This window comes from Callospermophilus lateralis, chromosome 5 (genome assembly GCF_048772815.1).
Source record: "Callospermophilus lateralis isolate mCalLat2 chromosome 5, mCalLat2.hap1, whole genome shotgun sequence".
NCBI classification, from domain to species: Eukaryota; Metazoa; Chordata; class Mammalia; order Rodentia; family Sciuridae; genus Callospermophilus; species Callospermophilus lateralis.
In genome coordinates, this window is record NC_135309.1 from 10,618,832 (window position 1) to 10,631,595 (window position 12,764).

At 52.5% G+C, this 12,764-nt stretch overlaps 1 protein-coding gene across 1 annotated transcript; it reads right to left on the reverse strand.

The window, feature by feature from the left end:
* Positions 1 to 3,784: 3,784 nt before the first annotated feature.
* LOC143387093 (olfactory receptor 2T27-like) lies at positions 3,785 to 9,002 on the reverse strand. Its single transcript, XM_077109510.1, has 2 exons — positions 8,983 to 9,002; positions 3,785 to 4,751 (listed from the first exon to the last, which is right to left on the reverse strand). The coding sequence occupies exons 1-2, from the start codon at positions 9,000 to 9,002 to the stop codon at positions 3,785 to 3,787; spliced, it is 987 nt and encodes a 328-aa protein (XP_076965625.1).
* Between the last annotated feature and the right edge of the window lie 3,762 nt (positions 9,003 to 12,764).

Genomic DNA, 12,764 nt, shown 5'->3' on the forward strand with positions numbered 1-12,764 from the left:
AGAAATGAAGGGGTAGGGCTGGAATGCAGGACGGGCAGAAGAGAGAGAAAGCAGGCCTGAGGTGGGCGTGCGAACGCAGAAGGGAAGGGGGATGCTGGGGATCTGGATACAGCACAACCCCCTACCTCACCTGCGACAAGGGGCACCAGAGCGAGGCTGCAGGCCAGGAGCAGGCTGCCCGGAGCGGGGGGGGGGGGGGGGGGGGGGTGCACATGGCTGTGGCTGGTGTGGTCCTGCCTGCGGAAGAGAAGCCCGTAAGCTGCGCGCCTTCGCTGGGCGCCCGACCTCTGGGGGGCAGACCTGAGCGGCCTCGAGGGCCCCGCACCATGTGGGCCAGGGCGCTGCCCTGCCCTGTTGCACACAAGTTCGCAGCGGTGGGCTGAGCCCCCAGGGTGAGTGCAGGCGGCAGCCTCCCAGAGGCAGCCTACCTGGCGGCCACCCACTGCACGTGGCTCCCAAGGCAGAATGCCAGGGCAGGACTCCACAGCGCATGTGCGGGCAGAACTTCACGGTCCGCGGTCCTCATTGGTCGCCTGCTTGCTCTGCCCGCCTTCCTGGAGCCTGACCCAATGAGACCGTGGGGCCCTTTGCACACCTGACTGGAGCCTGGGAATTCTTTTCACACTGCACAAAGTTGGGGGAGCTCGAGCAGCAGCAGGTCCTGCTTCTGGAGCAGTCCCTCCCCACAGAGGTGTGCTCCTGTGCGCGGCCCCTCTTCCCTACTGTGAGCACCCCCAGAGGGAGCGTGGCCTTGTGCTTCATTCCCCATGGGCAGTTCTTGCTTCCCGGACGTGCCCTCCTAGCAGCCCTGCACCTGGAGTAGCCCTGTAAGTTCATGATGCTTTCCAATACTTCCGCCCTTCTTGAGCTTTGGGAGAATGGGGGGCGTTGTGCATGTGCATGAACTGTGTGTCCCCAGGAGTCACTAGCCCAGTGCCTTGGACGTGAACACACTGTTAGTATGTGCCGAATAAATGAAGAATTCCTTCTGCCCGTGAAGTTATAAAGTCTTCCAGCTTCCCCATTGCTGTTCTGAGGGCTTGCTTTTTCAGCTGCAAAAACACTATTCTTTTTTGGAAGCAATCTAAATACGGATCAGTGAATGGAAGAATGGATAAGGAGAATGTGGACTACACATCAGTCTTAAAGTACAAGGATCTCTTACTATAGGCTGTAACATTGATGAACTTTGAGGATATTTTTCCATGAGAAATAAGGAAGTCACAGGAACAACCCTGCATGATTTCCTTATATGAGGCATTTGAAGTGAACGGTATCTACCAGGCCCTCAGGGAGAAGGGGAATGGGAATTGCAAAATGAAAAATATTTAGAGATCTTTATTGAACAAAAATGAAAATACAGTTAACACTACTGTATTGTACACTTAAATCGTTAAGACAGTGCAGTTTGTGGATTACAATCATCATCACCATCATCATCATCATCTTCTACTCTACATCACACTATTTTTTGTAGTAGATTCACCAGCCCATGAAGGTTTTGTAGTAGATTCACCAGTCCATTGGAGCTGCAGGCACTTGAGGGTGTAGTGCCCATGTGGCTGGAATGAAAGTCAGCTTTGACATGCTGTTGGCAAGGAGGGGGCTTGCAACTGAAATGGGTCAAGTCTTCCTCTCTAGGCCTGGGGAGTCCACTAAGATCTGGAGCAAGAGGAAAGTGCTAGAGAGGGAGTCTGGGTGAAGTGGTCCTCTGGTTTAGTCTCATAATGAACAATTCATGGTGGAGTCCTCATTTAGACACAGTGACAATGTTTTAGGTTTTGGAGTTAGAGGTTGTGTGTCAGCAGCAGCTGTGAGGATTAAACAGAGCATGAAGTATTGCATAGGGTTTATTGTAGCACAATACACCTTGCATAAAATTCACCATCTCAATACTCATACCCCAGTGGCATCTATAAATTTCTTCACCACCAAAATGAAACCTGGGCAGGTGGACCCCATTTCTCCCTTCCCAGACCTCCAGAAGCCACTAATGACTTTCTCTATGGATTTGCCTGTTCTGGACATTGGGTACAAATTGACCACTACAGTTTGTGGTATTTCACATTTGATTTTCACTCCATAGAATGCTTTGAAGGTTCATCCTTGAAAGTTGCTGTAGTTTGTAACAATACTGCATTATTTTTATGGCTGAATAATATTCAGTTGTGTGAATGTTCATCAGCTGGGACACCGGGGAAGGCTCTCTGAAGATGTAGTACCTCTGCTGATGAAGGAAAGACGTGCAGGGGTTCACCCAGCACAGCGAGCCAGCAGCACCTCAGGTGCAAGAATGCCCTGCTCTGCTGGTGACCTGGAAATGAGAGGGAGTAGGGGAGAGAACAAGGAACTGAGGGGAGCCCAGGAAGGCTGGGAGCTACAGACTTTCTGGACAGAGAAAAAGATGTTTTGCTTCAAGAGTTTCATGTTGTTGTTCTTCCGTGTTTTTAAGAACCACAGATCTCTTTTCAGGGAGCTTACATTATCATGAAGACAGGCAGTAAGCAATATAAGGAACTGACATGTGATCTGTTAGGAGGTGACCATGTAGGAGCAGTGGAATTGCCAAGGAGTTTGAGGTGGAGGAATGGGATTTGTTCATGTATTTGCATTTAGAGATCCTGTAGGCTAAACCTTGGGAACAAGCCGCAGGTGAGTTAGGAGGGCAGTGTGAGAAAGGACAGTGAGACCTGGTGGAATTTCCTGCATCCTCCAGGTAATGGGTCTGTGGCCATGACTGTCCCCTGGCATGACAAACTTGGGGTGCCTTTGCAACATGCGGAGGGGCATTGGGTGTGGGTGAGGAGCTCAGGAGACGTCTGGCGGGCCTGTGAATACGTATGGCCGACTTTGGTGTCAGGTGGTAAACAAGGCCATGTCCTTGAGCAGGAGTGCCAGAAGAGAGTGTGGGAAGGGCCTTGTACAGACCCAGCACCTTCACACTCATGGGGAAGGGGTGGGCCTCAGGGAGGAGGGCAAGTGTCGAGGGAGGGAGAAAGATTTTGGAACCAGTGCTGGGGCGAGGTAGTAAATGTCCTCTGAGCTCATCCCTTCATCCAGCAGTGTTTATTAACCAATCCATGTGCCAGGTGTCTTCCACAACTGAGAACAGGTTACTGATAAAGCATAGCCTCTGCTGGCCCGACCTGCTGTGCTAAGGGGAAAAAGGAACGTGGAACACACCCGGGGTTAGGAGGTGTGGGTGCAGGTGGGTGCTGCTTGGGCGCAGGGATCCGGCACTAGGGCAGCTTCTGAAGGCAGTGGAGGAAGGGGCTGGGACGATGGGAGGAAGCCCCAGGCAGGGTGCTGGGTGAAGGGGGCCTGGGGGCTAGAGCAGTGCGGGCAGTGTGGCCACAGGGGTGATGGGGAGGGCAGTGCAGAGGAGTGGGGAGATGTCCGGGGCAGTGGGCTCTGTGGGGCCTTTGGCTTCTATGGCAGGTGGGAAGGGAAGCCTCGGACCTCCAGGGACACCGAGACTCTGGGTTGTTGCTACACCCACAAAGGAAGCCTTAAAAAGAAGCCCCAGCTGGAGTTTGTTGAAGTGGCAGGGAGTGGGAAGGATTGACCACACAGTTCTCTGAAGGGGAAAGCCTAGCAGCTGGGGAATGAGGGGCTTCTCCTCTCACTTGTCTGTGTAACTCTTGTCTCCAAAGGGAATCTCAGAAATAAGATTCTGGGGTCCTAGACACCGAGGACCTTCCCACTTGGTCAACACCCCTGCCTTTGCCTCGGTGCATACAACTGGACTAAGGGCTCCGACTTGCCACCCTGTCTCTGCTGGGTCTCAGGCATTCCTGCAGACTCCACACCTTGCTATGACCTTCTTCATGGCCCCAGTCACTTCCTTGTTCCTCAGGCTGTAGATGACAGGATTAAGCATGGGTGTGAGGACCGTATAGAAGACAGACACCACGTCATCCTGGCCAGGAGAGTGGTAGGTTGCAGGTAGCATGTAGGTGTAGACCAGGGGTTCATAGAAGAGGTTGACAACTGTCAGGTGGGAGGAACAAGTGGCCAGGGCCTTCCGACGTCCCTCCACGGAGTGCATCCGGAGCACAGCCACCAGGATGAGGGCATAGGAGGTGGTGATGAAGGTGATGGGCACTAGGAGGACCACCACACCAGTCACAAAGAGTACCTGCTCATAGGTCTCTGTGTCTGCACAGGCCAACGTCAGCAGCGAGGGCACTTCGCAGAAGAAGTGGGAAATCTTCCGAGAACCACAGTAGGGGAACTGAAGGGTCAGTGAGGTTTGAATGGAGGCATTGAGGGACCCTCCCAGCCAGGAGGCTGCGACCATGAGCAGGCAGACGCGGCGACTCATGAGCACCGGGTAGTGCAGAGGGTTGCAGATGGCCACATAGCGGTCGTAGGCCATGAGGGCCAGCAGGAGGCACTCGGCAGCTCCCAGGAACATGAAGAAAAACATCTGTCCCCCACAGCCCCCGAAAGAGATGCTTGTCCAGCTGAAGAGGAACCCCACTATCATCTTGGTGACAGTGACTGACGTGAAGAAGATGTCCAGGAAGGACAGCTGGCTGAGGAGGAAGTACATGGGTGTGTGCAGCCGGGTCTCAGCCCAGATCAGCAGCACCATGGCTGTGTTGCCAGCCATGGCGAGGATGTAGATGAGCACCACCAGGCTGAACAGGAACAGGTGCAATTGGCTCTCGTCAAAAAGGCTGGTGAGGACAAAGCCTGGGATGGAGGAGAGGTTCCAGGGTCCTCTGCCTGCCTCCTGCAGCGCCTCCCTGTTAGGGGAAAGGGAGCCAGCTCACCAAGGACCCAGCAGGCGCCTTCCCTCAGGGAGGGAAAGGTGGAGGTAAAGGTAGCAGGACAGCACGGGAGCCCAAGGGGGCAGCAGAAGGTATTCACAGGTTCTTGGACACAAGGAGTCTCCATTGTGTGGGTGGACACTCGTTCACAATGGAAAATGACTACTAAAGGCCTGGCACATGGCCAGAGCAGTGTTCAGAGGGAAACTTTAGCACCACATGTGCATTCTGGAAGAGAGGAAATGCTAGAAATCAGTGATATAAGTCTCCATCTCAGAGAGTCAGGAGAGGGACAGCACGTTACAGTGCCCCATGTTTAATAAAATGTGATAGTTAATATAAAAATTTAATCCCAAGTAAACAGAAAAGCAAATGCACGTGGGGAAAGATTTTAAAGACTTTTACTTTCGACTAACCTGATGACTACATCTACAAATTTGCAAGTTGTATGGTTCAGAATTCTCATTTATGTGGGGATCCATGTGAGACATTTCCCTTGGATATGGCTGTGTGCCCAGGTCTGGTGAAAAAGTGGTCTCCACAGCTGCACAGCTGTGCTGTGCCAGGTCCTCCAGCTGTCTTGTCCCCCAGGAGTCCTGGGTTGGTATTGTGCTTGGGTGCAGGGGGTGTTTTTATGTAGGCTTTGGGCAGTATGTTCTCATCCCCAATCAATTGTGCTTTCTCCTTATTTCAATAGTTCCATGATAACTGAGGGTTGTCTTTGTAAGAATAGCCTTTATAAATTTTTAATAAAGATCATTCAGGTGGAGTCACATCACAAGGAACATCAGGCTCAGCTATGGTGGTAAGGCTGCCTGCAGGTATTTTAGGAGGCAGGTAGGAGGGGAACCAGAGGTGAGGCCATAGAGAGTTGGTGAACCCCTGCTCTGCTGGCAAAGCCCTGGGCCACCATGCCCGTAGGAACCCTGCTCCCAGCACCCCGAGTCCCAGGGCATGCTTGAGCTCTAGCTTGGGTCTACAGCAGATGACTCAATAGAGGGATGGGAGGGGAGTGAGATGAGCTGCGGGGTTCTGTAAAGGAGCTGAGGCTGTGAGAGAGGCTGGAACTGGAGGGCAGCACGGTGTCTTGGAGGCACACCAGAGATGTGACAATCCTGCATGCCAGCAGGGCCCTGGGGTCCACCAGGGAATCTCATCCCTGAGACTGGGCTTCCAGGCTGCTGTGGTGGGCCTGAGTGGGGACCCACTAACTAGACCGCTGCACTCATCTTACATGCTGAGGCTGGGATCTTCCTTGCCCACAGTTGGACAGCTAGGAGCCACTGCAGGAGCCATTGTCCCCAAGGGGCTTCCTGCTCTTCTTGTTGTAGCAGGAGTTCCCCCTTCTCTACAGCCTTGAACTACCAGACCCAGGCTGCTGGTTGGTCCTGGGTGCACAGGTCTCAGATCTGACTCAAGAAGCTCAGTGCTTGATTATTCCAGAGTCCCATAGTCCCCTCCCAAAGCTGAGCGCAGAATTGCCACTGTTAAACCCAAGTGTTCCATACCAGGCTCCTAGTGAAGATGAGACATACTGCTTCTATTTTCTATATTTTGTAGTGCATCTTAGAGTCTCAAGAGTCTAGAGCCTGCATCTTCCAGGACTGGCTGATTCCTGGACATGGGGAACAACTGGCCCATCAGCTGCCTCTGACATGTAGACCATTCAACTGGAGCTTGTGCCCCTCACCACCTGCCTGTGCCAGGCTCCTACAGTTTGGGCCACTATCCTGTCCTGGATAGCCCCAGGACAAGGTGCTGGGCAACTAGAGACCACCCCATAGCCCAGAGTGTGTCAGACTATGCAATCTGAAGCTTGTGCCATTGCTAGCCCTTCCTTGCCTGTTGCATCCCACAAAATACCCAACAAAGGCTTTGCCTATTCCACACTCTGCCTCCCGGTGGATCAACCCTGCTGCCTCCGAGTGGCATGCTCACTCCTCTTGGGAGCTGTGAATCAAAGTCATCTTTCCAGGCAGTGCCTTACCTGACCTGAATAAAAATGGTCTCAGGTACATTTTGAAAGTTCCCCTAAAGAGAATTTTCTCATGTCCTTGTTTTAGGCACAGCTTGTTTTCTGTCTTTAATGTCTCAGAAGCATTAGATTTAGCATCGGGAAGGAAAGCGGTCCCACATCCCTATTTTGTTGGTCACAGTATAGCTATGAACCTTGGCCAACAGCTCTGGACCTTGCAGGCCACATCTGAAGTTCTCTACCTTAGCATGAGGAGCATCTGAGGCTGGCTAATTCCTTGCCAATGGGTGCTGTCATTGCACAAAATTTAGCAGCATACCAGACTCTGCTCTCTAGGTGGCAGTAGCAACCCTTCCCAGGGATGTCACCTGCAGGGCACTAGCACCAGTGGTGGAGCGCCCCCCCCTCCCCCCGTGCCATGTTAGTTATTGTTAGGTGCAGGACAGGCTGAACTAAGTTGTCTGCAGGGCATGCCAAACAAAGTTAGCTGCAGGGTGATCCGGCCACTCAAACCCCCTCTGTCTGGTTTTTTATCTAACCTTTTGCTTCAAGTCCAAATGCTCAAGCCCCCTCTCAAGGCTGAACTCTTAACCCCTCTTGTACCAACAAGGCAGCTTGCAAATTCAGAGACCCTGTTAGATTTAGGCAGCACAGCAGAAGGACTATAAAAATCTTCCCCTGTCGCCCCCTCCCCCACCTCTTTTTCTCCTCTTTTGCACTGCTGCAATAAAGATCTCTTGGTTGCTTCGATATTGTGGTCACTTTCCTTTCAGTTGTTGTCCTCTCCCTTGCCTCCCCCTCCATAAGGGCAAATAAGAACAACAGCTCACATGATTAAAATCCTGGTCAGTTGGACGTCCTTTGCTGGTTTGCCCAGTTAGAGCTCTGTGTTCTAGGGTGCAGCCTCTGCATCAGGCTGCCTGGGTGCAGGCCTCAGCTGTCTCCCAGCCCCATGGCTTGGGCAGCTTACCCAAGCCCTCATCTCAAATACGGACTATTGAGAGCATTCAGTGGTTTATATTTGGACAGTACCTGGGAGAGGGTCTGCAGGAGGAACGAGCCATTTGGGTACAAGCTGCTGATGACATCAGTATTTCCATAAACCCAAGCCTCTGCTTACCTCTCTAAAATGGGATCATCAGGCCTATTTCACAGTACTATTATGAGAGAGTTGAATAAAAAAACTGGGAGCATGTGCTTTCCCATAGAAGATATGTACTAAATGTTAGCACTCTTCCTTTCCTCTTAAGCAAGATGGTTTTGCAAATAGTTTTCATGCAGAATCATGCATTTGACATTTGCACTTACCTTCAAAGGGCTCTTTGTCCCTCCCACTTGGAGATTTCCTTTCCACTTGCTTTGTCTCCTAAACCATGAGTGTTTTGTGATTGGGCGGGTGGCTCTCCTTATGTAGACTACAAATTACCTGAGACTAGGGATTATGTCTGTCTTGTATATTTCACCACAAAATATGGATATTCATCATGGTTCCCATTCAGTGCTGGTGGACTGCAGGTACGTTTGTGGTAAACATGTGAAAGAAGTGCACCCTTGTTCACAAAACACTGCTGCCTCAATGTCCTCCCTCATCACCAGCATCTGAATCTGGCATCTCCTCTGCAGGGCTGTGATGCCTGCCTGCCTCCCAGAAAGTCCTGCCACTGGGTGTTTTCCTTTATGGCCGATTCTTAGCATGGATACACACATCTGCATTGCAGTATTTGTGTGCCTGTGGGTGCCTGTGTGTACTTGTGTGTGTGGGTCTGTGTGTGTATGGGCCTGTGTATGTGGGTCTCAAAATAATTAGGGGAATTCTTTTTCTTTCACACTGTTTCAGAAAAGAATCCATTTTTCTCCTGTCCTTGCAGAAGCCTAGGTTAGAACTGGTGAACTGGGCCATTGAAAGCTGGACAAGAACCCAAGCCCCTGGCTTATTCCCCCACAGTCTTCTTGATTCCTCCTTCTTTCCTCCCCTTTTTTTCCCCTCTTTTCCTTCCTCTCTTGTTCTCTTACAGAGCAAACCCTTGACTGTTACAATTGAAGACAGCTCATTTATGGAAAGGGAGTGTTAAAATAACTTTACCTGTCAGAGACTTCACGTGCTGGAGAGTCTCACGTCACACAGGCTGTGGCTCTGCCTTTCCATGGGCCATCTCCAGTTAAAGGCTGCTGGCATGGGGCACACTTGGCCATCCCCTGTCCCGCCTCCCCTCCTGTGACACCCCTACTCACCTCACACGGCCCCAGCCCATAGTCTCCATCAGGACGCTTGCTCTCCTGCTCTCTCTTCTCCTTCTCCCTCGTCCTTCTGAGCTCCAGGTCACAGCTCAGAAACCAGGGCGGTTCTCTTGGGAGGTTCGCACACAGGACCCCGACGGCTGAGGCGTGAAGTCTGTGTCCTTCCGCGGCAGGAGGGCTCCTCACTTTCCCGAGAGCCCCTTCTTTCCTTTACTGCAACTAGTGTGAGCTCCCTCCCACTTCAGAATGGTGGGACTGAAGGGCTCTTGCCCTTGACCTGGCCGGTGGTCCCAGCCCCCAGAGGCTGGGATGGCACAAGCCTGGTTAGCACTCAGAATCCAGCTGTGCGACTGAGGTTGCTGTGCTGCATTCCCGAGATGACAGGAACTGCTTGGTCCCAAACCCTCGAGTCATGCGTGAGGCCAAGGGGTCCAGAGCAGAAGTGCCAGGCCGTGTGCAAGTTGAGGTGGTCTGTGGAGCTCAGGGCACAGGATACGCACACTTCCAGGAGTGAGGTCTGCTCTGTCTGGGATGCCCCTTGGTCTCTGGAAGGTTTGGAAGATTTCCAGGTGATTGAATATGGAAAGACTTCCTAGATGGGGGTCTAGGATCCACTGAGTTGGGGATTTCAGAGGTGGAGGAATGACACATGTCAGCTGGTGGTGCATTCGGGGCACCTTAGACCTGAGTATGGTCTCTGGACCAACAGTGTCAGTCGCTGGAGTAGAGGGGAAGCTCTCACTCTCTGCCCTGGATTCACCAAATCAGAGACTTGGTGGGTCCGAGTCTCCTTTAACAAGCCCTGCTGCAGCCCCCAGCTCTCAGCCAGGGGCAGTTTCACCCCACAGGGGACATCAGTCAGTGTCTGAAGGTGTTTCTGATTGTCCTGAGAAGGAGGGGGCACTGCTAAGGGCATCAAGTGGGAAGAGGCTAGAATAGCACTCGTGGCAAAAATCAACCGGTCTGAAAGGTACCTGGTACCAGGGTCGGGCACACCTACTCCCGACCTGGTTGCTGCAGTGAATTTGGTCTGTCCTAAGTGCTGCTGGCTCTCAGAAGGCAAGGCTACCCTGCCTGTGAGATGTCGAGGTCAGCAGGGCATACCCTGGTGGGTGGGCGAGGCCATGGGTAGCTGGGAGGATGGATGTGTCACCATTACAGAAGAAAAGTCAAGGCTGAATCTCAGTTGAAAGAAGGAAGGGGGAGATTTCGAAGGCATGACAGTTCATTTCCTTCCCAGCATCCACACAATCTCAGGACACAGACGCTGTCAGGTCTGAGTGACTGAGCAGCTTGGCCCAGGCAGCCACTTGGCTGTGGTGGCATCAGAGGTGTGAGACGTGCACAGAAGTCTGGCAGGTGCTGCCACTTTTTGATGCACGTAAGCTCAGTCTCTAGAGGGGTGACGGTGGCGGGATCACTTCTGTCCTGTCAGACAAATGCCTGGCCTAGGGGCAGAACCTGCACAAGTCTGCCAACTTGCTTTGCTGTTCTGCAGACGTGGCTGGAAACAGAACTTGGCACCAAGGACACAATGAAAATGAGAGAGCAGGGAGCTGTTTTGTCACCAGTTGACACAGGCCTGGGGAAGGAGAGACAGATGCCTCCTGATCCAGGCTGCTGCAGCCGGGGCTCCTCAGCTCTGCCGTCTCTGGGCACACAGGTGGCTCATGTCCCCACCTGCCTGCCTTGTGTTCTAGCACTGTGCCCAGTGTGCCTCTTACAGGCCAGCAGGAAGCCAGGACCCAGAGGAGCAGAGAGACCACTGACTCTTTCTGGCCACATCCTGTGCTTGTTTTAACATCATTCTAGCTGCTATCCAAAATTGGTAGTGACTAGTCTAAGTGATAGTCTGATTCAAATAGCTACCTTAAAAAACGCAATCTGTAGACCTATTTTAACCCCAGGACACAAGCTTCCTAGAAACGGATCCAATCAAACCCAAGTGTGAACATCCAAAGATGCTGCATATATGTCAAAGGAAAAGCAGGGGGAGAGAAATGAAGCTTTCTCCCAGCTCCCACCCTCCGAACCCCCGCATCCTCAGCTAAATGCTGGAGAAGACCCAGGGTTAAAGACAGGCAAGGGGTTTACAGGGGAAGAGCCTTGGGGGAAGGAGCGTGCTTGTTTTAGAACAGCTGCTTGAGGAAGCCCTGGGTTCTTTCTTCCAGATTCTTTACAGATGGGGGGTGACGGGCCTCACCTGTGCGGTCCCCGAGCCCCATAGCCAGAATGGTCAGTCTTCCAAACCCCACGGCCAGTGCTTTCCTCCTGGCGGGCTCCCTGGTGTTTCCCAGGGTTTTCTGTGAGGGGATGAAGTGACTCAGGAGGGGGATACACCTAGATTTCAGTGTGTTTTAAGAGAGGAAGTGTCCAAGTCAGAGATAAAGCTCCTGGCGTCCTGAGAGGCTGGGCTCCTCAGGAACACAGGCTGGGACTCCTCAGTGGTGACAACGTGCCCTTGGGGCCTGGGGCCCAGGGCACTGTGGAAAGGGCTGTCTGTGTTCCCAAGACACCTGGGGCAGGCTGGGGGATGTACACAGATCGACACCTCGTGTCCGGAGAAACACCTGCCAGGGGGCAGGTAGACAAGCCGAGGTCCTTCTTTCCTGCCACCCTTCCTTCCTCCCTCAGCTCGGTTCCAACATGTTCTAATGTGTTTTCCTCAGTTTGAAAGAGTTGAGAATGGGAAGCAAGCTAAGGTTTCTTTATGCCCTATTTGTGTCAGACATGTAGCATATTTCCTCATTGAACACAGCAGTATGAAGGGGTAATAGATCATTATTTTAAACACGAGAAAACAGAAGTTCAGAAGGTTAACTAGCATGCTGCTCAAGATGGTCTGCTGTATAAATGGCAGGTCTGGTCTGTGAGCCCAGTCGAGGTCCAGACAGAGCCTTGCCTCCGGGTCTAGGAGGCAGCCAACAGGCCCTCTAGCAGCCCTGGGCACACCCTTGGGGCTTGGATGGGGCTGGTGTGCCCACAACATTCCTGTTCAGACTCAGGTTTCCGCAGGGCCAGTAAATTGACATCTTGGATTGAACTTCCTTGCTGGAAACAATGACTCTGGCCTATTTCTCAACAGAAGTCTTCCTGATTGTTCGTAAGCAGTGGAATGACCGCCCGCTCGGCTTTGAGTAGTGCAAAACAGATTTTAAGGCAGGTTCCACGCCCAGTGTCTCATGACTGCAGTTTGTTTCTTGAGGCAGCTGCGCATCCCATAAGCAAGCATGTGTTGCTGCGAGGAGTGCGCCCAGTCCCTGGAGGAGGCAGCATGCTCAGAATCTGGCCTCAACACTAGGAGCCATGACCTATGGTGAACCCTATCACTTTGTTTTGCAGAGATGGAAATTAGGACTCCAACAGGATCGCCTCTTTCTGGGAGCAGGAGCCTGGGATTGCCGGTGGCTCCCACAGCTGCCAAGTGGGTTCATTTATAACCAAACGTAAGCACGCTTCAATGCCACGTGTCCCACTCATCCCTTCTTCCTTCTGCTTGCTCAACTCATTTGTGCTGTCCCCTAAGCATACTTTGGCCTCATGCTGGACTGACTTCTGGGGTTGGAAGCTGCACACTCTATCGTGGGAGATCTGGCAGTATCGCCTTGATCTTCTTCTAACATTCATATGCAGACCTGCTCACCTGCCCCAGGTCCCAGGGCCACAGAAGCCCTAAGATGTGCAGGCCAGAGGCCAGGGAGGAAGAGCCTCCCTTACCAACACAGACCTGGCAGGGAGGCTGGGTGACTCTGCTCACTGTGGCACGTTGCTTTAGG

Coding starts and splice junctions, on each gene's coding strand:
- LOC143387093 (XM_077109510.1), bottom strand. CDS start 9,002: ATGGGCTGGGGCCGTGTGAG. Junction 4,752..8,982: donor ATGGGCTGGGGCCGTGTGAG/GTGAGTAGGGGT, acceptor TTCCCCTAACAG/GGAGGCGCTGCAGGAGGCAG.